This window comes from Montipora capricornis, chromosome 10 (genome assembly GCF_036669925.1).
Source record: "Montipora capricornis isolate CH-2021 chromosome 10, ASM3666992v2, whole genome shotgun sequence".
Classification (NCBI taxonomy): domain Eukaryota; kingdom Metazoa; phylum Cnidaria; class Anthozoa; order Scleractinia; family Acroporidae; genus Montipora; species Montipora capricornis.
This window is the reverse complement of record NC_090892.1, coordinates 42,988,764-42,996,263: the sequence shown is the minus strand read 5'-3', so window position 1 is coordinate 42,996,263 and position 7,500 is coordinate 42,988,764. Positions and strand designations below refer to the sequence as shown.

General features: G+C 39.9%; 1 protein-coding gene across 1 annotated transcript in view; it reads right to left on the bottom strand.

Moving 5' to 3' along the window:
- The window catches only part of LOC138022371 (NFX1-type zinc finger-containing protein 1-like), an 18,057-nt gene that overhangs the window by 8,997 nt on the left and 1,560 nt on the right, over nt 1–7,500 (bottom strand). Inside the window, exons 2-3 of the mRNA XM_068869485.1 lie at nt 1,781–3,235; nt 1–1,584 (exon numbers count right to left, since the gene is read on the bottom strand). The exon at nt 1–1,584 is cut by the window's left edge and continues 923 nt beyond it. Of these exons, the coding sequence (XP_068725586.1) occupies nt 1–1,584; nt 1,781–3,235 (3,039 nt within the window). The remainder of the gene's footprint in view (nt 1,585–1,780; nt 3,236–7,500) is intronic.

The following is a 7,500-nucleotide window of genomic DNA, read 5'->3' as shown; positions in this document are numbered from 1 at the left end:
CATTGGATCTGACCAACGAAAGTAAGATGATGTCGTTCTCTTCACCTTGGAAGTTATCTACGGCAGTGACTCTGACACCATCGAATGTAGTTTTCGGCATTGTCTTCTTCAAGGCTAACACTTGGCCTGTGTACATTGTCAAAACCGTTATTTGATTTGGTCCATAACCTTGCATGAGGAAGTACTCACAGAGGGCTGCAATGTACTCTGCTTCATGTTGATTTGAATGGCTCTTGATTTTCTCATTGATTTCACTGTCTTCTTCGAGGTACCGATGATCGACGAAAAAAATGTTTTTGGACACTCCTCTGACACTTTCATATTTATGCACTGTGTCGTGGTCTTCAAGATTGTCATAGAAAAACCTCATCAGCCTTGCAATCTCGGGTCGCATCCTATGCTGGGTTTCTAGCTGGTAACAATGCATTCCACAGTTCACCATTCGCTCAAACAGTGAAACGTCAAGATTGTATTGACGAGCTAAGCTGTAAACAGATGGATTTGGTCTTAGCTGTTTATGATCTCCAATAAGAATCAAATGTTGCGTTCCTTTGGTCAGAGAAGTTATGATGTGAGCCTCTAGGACTTCGGCCGCTTCCTCAACAATTACGATAGTAGGTTGGATAACTTCGATTATGGTGCGATACTTTGCTGCTCCAGTTGTGGTCATACCTATCACAACGGCGTCTCTGAGCACATGGAGTTCTTCGGAGTCTCGAACCTCTACTAAGCGTTTGCAGATACGCTCATATTCTTGACGTTTTGTTGAAACTTTTTCTTTGCAGCATTCTTGGTAAAGTCGGAGCCAAAACAGGTAGAGTCTCCAACGATCCTCAAGGCAAAGATCCCAAATTTGCTTGACACTTGCAACCTTTCCAAAATGAAGAGGTTTCAGTTTTGATTCTCCTCTTAGAACTTTCATGTGGTCTTTGGAAAGACATGAAAACCACTGTTTATCTTGTTTGATACTAGGATTCTGTCCCACTATGAGCCCGAATTGGTTCTCTCCCAGCATTCGTTGACTTTGAATCATGTCAGCATCTCTATCTACATCAATTCTGGCTCCCTTGTCTTCATCGGAAGCAATACTGGCACCGTTTTCAGGGCTTGTAGCACCTCTAGGCATGGTCTCATAGGAATTCTTCACTCCGAGCCAACTTTCCACAACTGACTTTCCTTGAGCTACATATTGAGACTCTTCCATTCTAAGCTGCTGAATGTGAATCCACCCTGCAAAGCCATTCAAGTCCTTCAGTGTCAGAATGCAACTCATGCTGCGTGCCAGTCGATCAGATGCTTTTTGAATGGCCTCCTGGCATTTCGCCATTTCTTCTTTGACACGACGTTGATTTTCAGAGTACGTTGTGTATTCGTTCAGATTATATGGTCGCAGATGCTCTGAGGAACTTCTTCCTCCAACCCGTATTATTCCTGTTTGATGAAACTTCAGGACGCCTTCGAGGAACTGGTCGAGCGCGTGGTTTGTGTAGCACACCATCAGCATTGATGACTTTTCCTCAGAATCCCAAACCCGTCTGTTGTCAAGAAGGGCTCTAACAATCTTCAAGCCTAGGTATGTTTTACCTATCAGAAGATAGAACATAAGGGGTGGTTTTTTAAAAACTAAATTATATGTTTAACTCTTTTAATTTCCTTGTTATCACCCCTGAGCCTCTTTTTCTTACTCTCTTTCGTTTCCGTTTTCCTGGTTCAGCTACAACAATTTTAAAAGCAGCATTTCGTTACAACGCACGCTTACTCAGTGGAAGAATATAAATACCTGTTCCTGGAGGACCTTGTATCACTGAAAACTCCTTTGTGAGCGCACCCTTCAATGCTTCAAGTTGAGACGTGTTTAAGTGTACATCTTCAGCGTGAGGCCATGACTTTGTATCACTTATAGAAACCATGCTTGAGCCCTTTGAAGTTTCCATCTCAAAGGTGTCTTCCATGTCGTATAGAACCTGCCTCCCGCATCGAAGGTACTTAGGAGGCTTGACGTCAGAGTCACAGTGGACCAGGTACTCTTGAAAGGGAAATGCATCCGGTGTGATTTTCTTCAGCTGTTCCAAGATGGGTCGATAAGCTTCGAAGTATGCCGGCGATTCTACCATGACATGCTTTTCACGTGTTTTGTGAGTACTTTCTAAATCACTTACAAACCGAATTTCTAGTTTGCCTGCCCTCAGATCTTCCGCTTTGCGGTTTGCTACGGTGGCAAATAGCATAGTTTTGAAGTTGTCCTTCGACAAGCAAAGGAATGACCCAAACAGCAATCGTTTGGAATGTTCCCAGGGAATTTTTCTGAGACGTTTCATGTCAAGGTGGATGCTGTGCACAATGCCTGCCCTTGTAAAAACTGAGGTCAAAATCTCAACGTTCTCGTAAATGTACAAATTTTGAGATCGTTCTCTCTCTGGGATATTCTTGATGATTTCTCTGATTCCTTCTCGGAGTGGTGACACAAAGTCTTCGCGAAGCAAGCGGAACTGAACATCTAAGTAGTCATGAAAATCCTTGTATTTCTCATTCGTTTCGACCTTGTTTCGTCGTAGAAAAGGCTTTTCTTCAGAGAAAATTTCTTTCTCTATAGGATAAATCGACATTTCTCTGAAATCATCCGGTGGTGGTTTTTCGACATCTATTCTCTTTGTCTTCTTCGGTTCTTGCTCTGCATTTGTTTTCTTTCTTTCCTCTAATACGAGTTCACGCCTTCTTTTCAGAAGCGATTCCACTTCTCTTTTAAAGTCCTCAACACCATCCATATTCAATTCGTCCAAGCTCCCATAAAGATTGTCGATTGGAATCTCGGAGCATAGCCGTGGGAATCTAACCAGCCATTCTCTGAAAAAGTCGATCAAGCTTCGTATAATCACACTCACTTCATCATCTGGCTTCTCCTCTTGTATCATGGGGAGTTGAATAATGTATTTGGGCAAGTGATCACGCATAAGCGCAGATCCTTTACAAAGTGACATCACCTCGATTAAATTTTCCGTCATCAGTGTAGTGACGCACATCTTTCCAAAAATTTCTATGAGCAATGTCATCCAATCTTCCTTAATACTATCCGCGTTCACGAGCTTCTGGAAGCTCTCCCTGTATTTAAGAAGACTTACAGCAGTCTCTGAAGGATCTGTAGATTGTAGCTCTTTTAGTTTTCTGTAACCAAGGACTGGACCTCTTTGTGTAATTCCATATTGTTGATGGCATTGTTGTTCCCCAAGGAATCCACCTTAAACAAAACAATTACGTCAAGGTACGGTTTTTTATGTTAGGGTCGTCCAACCTGAAGAAACTACTATGCAAACATGGAGAATAAAGGACTCACTATTGTCTTTTCACGTTGTCGTGAAAACCTTTGTATCACGTTGCTGCTTCCCGCTAAGCAAATTAGTAACATTAAGCAGGAATCATACTTAGCTTGTAACTCTTTGGAGTAGCTTTCCTATTTAATCTCATTGGGAGGGATCTCAGACGCATGCGTATACTTGCAAAGCTAATAGCTGCAGCATACAAAATCTCCATTGCTTATTTAATACCCTGATTTTGTCACCATTTACATATTGTATGAAGGTTCTAGTCCCTTCACAGACTAAATACCTAAACCAATACAAATACAATACAATCATGCAACCCTTTAATTACCCACGTAGCGTCCAGCGAGCTAAAAGGATCGTTTAAAATACGTACGTGATAACATTAAACAGCCATAAAATATATAGATTAAGCCAAGCCTAAAAGTGGAGCTCCCTAGTTATTTATTCTTAATGCCTTTAAGGTTAGTGAAAATAAAAAGTTTCGAATTGTCCGCCTTTTGATGTTTCCGGTTGCTGCTTTAGTAATTAAATCATTTTCTTTGCTTTCTTCTACAGAAAAATTCATTGCCTAACTAGTGAATTCCACGGTAAATTTTAAGCTAAAAACCGATATCGCATGAATCACGAAGCGATGAGTACGATATCAGTTTTTCGAGTGAAATTTACTTTGGAATTCACCAGTTTGGCAATGAACTTTTCTTGGACCGCATGAGTTTTAAAAGAAAACAAGTACACCCTCAGCGAGCGAACGGAAAAGGAAAAAGCCATTTCAGAGTCAACTTGCCAATAACCAGCGAATAGGCATCACGCTAAAATTAGAAGCCATAAAAGAACTTTGTCAGTTCAAGGTCAAACAAGAGTTTTACTGAAGTACTTTATTCCACTTTCTCTCTGAAAACGAGATCAGCCATATTTTGATGTTTCATTGAAACACGAATCATTAAAACAAGAATCGGCAAAATACGGCAAGGCAACCAAGAAAGGACGAACTTCAAACAAGATCAGCGCCAACACCTAAATAACGTTTAGGTGCCTTAAACAAACTTCTGAAAACACAAGCTAGTGAGATTTCCCCCTAATTTTACGAGAACTGATTGCGATTACGTGTTTATAACATAAGGGCAAAATTTTCTTGTCTCTGTCGAGGCACAACGAAAACCAGTTGGGCAAACGGATTTAAAAAGCACTTTTTCGCTCGCATTTTAGAGCAAAACAAACAAACAAATCAACTTTTTCTTTATGTCCAAAAGAGTACAGATAATTGTTGTTTAATTCCAGTTGACAATAAAAATTCGACTTTCATTCCTGAACAAAGGAAGAACCGATTAAACTACCTTTTAAAAATACGAATCCACTTTAAATAACGCATGCGTAAAAATAATAAGGTTTAGTGCCCAAGGAAAGAATTTGTGGAGCAGCTTCTTCCACTAAGTATGAGCTATTACTGGTATTCTGTTTTGTCGTTGTCGTTCTCTTTCGCTCTCCTTTCGTTTCTGTTCTAGACATAGGTCCTCCAAGCATCATGTAACCTTATCAGAGCTTATAAAGATATGCCAAAAATTGCAATACAGCAGAAAAAAGCAGCTCTAAGCAAATTAAAAATAAACACTCAGCTTTTAGTTTATGTCCCTCCGATACTTGACTTGAATAACTGCGTAGCCACCACTGTGGACCACAGATATCATGATACGTCAAACTGGATTGAAACCAGCGAAAAATGCAGAAAGAAAACATCTTCGAAACCGTTTTCCACCTGAACACGAAAAGCGTTGACTGTGTAAGAACTATAGGTGATATAGTATGGCCGTGTAGCCGCGTCGAGCCTCAGAAAGCGCACGAAAAATAAAGCCTCGTTTATGTGTAGGTGAGTTAACCTGGGTTGAGCCTGCAATCCAATCGAAAACCAGTACCTGGTCTTGAAAAAAACAACTGACCTCGGTGAGCTCTAAGCTTGAGCCCGCGATATTGGCACGTGATACTAGTCAGCGGATACCTTGTTTTGACAGGTGTCAATTGTTCAAAACATGGATGTCCAATGTCAAAGATGTATGCTGTAAACTAGCATGATACTGGTCACATTGGCATACATGGAGGGGTGGACATACGTATGTACGTACGTACGGACGGACGGTCGATGACGTAATGGCTATAAACCAAGATTTCTCGCATCGATGGGTTACCACATTTTCTTAACAATGGTGTTCGGCGCGCGCGGAACTCCGCTAACATAGAGAATTTGAAAAACGTATTACGTTATATGTATTGCCGAACCAATATTAAAAGAAAATCCCTTCTGTTTCAAGGTCCTTAAATAAGGAACTCTTTACCGAACGCCTTAAAGCCGTTTCAACTTTTCGTACATTTAAGCGTCTTTATCCTCAGTTCAGTTTTTATTCATCATTCAAACTGCTGCACATGCCATGCTTTTATTATGAGTTCCTTTACACTGGGGGGATGTGTCAATTAATGTAATATGCCCTTAGGCTTCACTGAGATATCCCCCGCCACAAATTATTTTCTAATACCTTTGTTTACTTTTCATCCAATTGTATGTACTAACTTCCTTGTCTCTTAATTATCTTGAACTAGATTCACTTAGTACCCGACTGTATTGAATCTCTTTTGTTATGACTTTTGTTATAAGGATCGGAATTATCTGGAAAGTTCGCGAAGGTCAATGTCACGCAATTCCAGACTTTTCTAGAATTATCTGAGAATCTGTAGTATTCCAGAATTTTCTAGAACTGTGACTCATCAGTTTCAAAATAGTTTGGAACCCTAAGGTCACCAACTTTAACGTCTCTGTAACTACAACATATCCCATAAACTTTAACTCTCTGTTTGCGGCCCGTCAGGTAATAGGTCATCAGCTGCAAGGCCGATGAAGAAAGACCATATGTGCCAAGTTTAGCCAGCAATAGACTGGGATCGATTAAGTCAAATGCTTTGCTAAGATCTATAGCAACTGCAACAACTGCTTCCCTTTTGTCTAGAGATCTCCTGAAGTCTTCAGATATTTTCAGAAGTGAGAGCAGAACAGCAAGAGTGGTACTTTAAAACTCCTGACATATTCAATGATAGATGACTTTGAAAGGTGTGGTGGAATTGATCGTACATAACTCTCTCATTCTCTCTTCGGACAAAACCGTCAAGATTGAGATGGGACGATAGTTAGCTTTGTTTGTGTCCTCGTCTTTCTTTAAAAACGAGGGTGACAATACTGCATTTCCTCTCTTGTGGCCAGGATTGAGTATTGATGAAGAAGTTGAGTAATTTAATAATTTCGTTCACTATACCGGGGGCAGCGAGACGAAGCAAGCGGGAGGAGATACCGTCTACCCCAATGGCCTTCTTAGGGTCTAGGTTATGTAGAATTGTACTCAAATAGCTCGAACTGACGAGCACGAAAGTTGAAGTTGAATATAGTTTCTCTATCTGCTATGAGTTTAACACTAGCATGGGTAGTAAGATTCTGCGGATTCAAGGAGTTATCTACTTGAAACATACTTGAGAAGTGATCATTAAACATTCTCAAATGGAGTTATACAACTTTGCGTGTTCAAGACTTTGACCTTGGAAGGAAAGGCTTCATTATCAAATTGATAGGTTGCTAGAGAGAGTGCTTGGAATTGGATCTAATCAGTATGTAACACAGATCTATCACCTATTAAGTGATAGCGATAGGAACTTGTGGAATAGTTTTGTGGGCATTAACACCCTATTGTTGATCCCCTTCCGTCTACTTGATCCTCCGTGTCAATACCAAAAACTGAGTTTAAAATGTGATCTGTAAAGTGCTGTTCATTCGATTGCTGATAATTGTTATTATTAGTCTGTGACTGAAATTCGAGTTTTAGCATTCATATAATAATTAATAACAACATTTGTATATTATGTTGCTTTCCATAAGAAAATATTAATAGAAAACAGAAATACCTTGAAGTGCTCTTAAATCATCATAATCTACAACATCAGACACTGTGAATAATCCCTGTGCAGAAGACCTTTATTCACCAAGTATATGAAACCAAACTACAACGAGTGGAATTAGGAAGTAATTTAACCACCGGTTTTGTGCAAATTTTAAGGTCTTCAGATTAGGGAAATTATCAGAATTCAATTACAAAAGCTAGTGAAATTATTTCCTAATTACAAAGGTGTACCATTTGATTACCTTTTA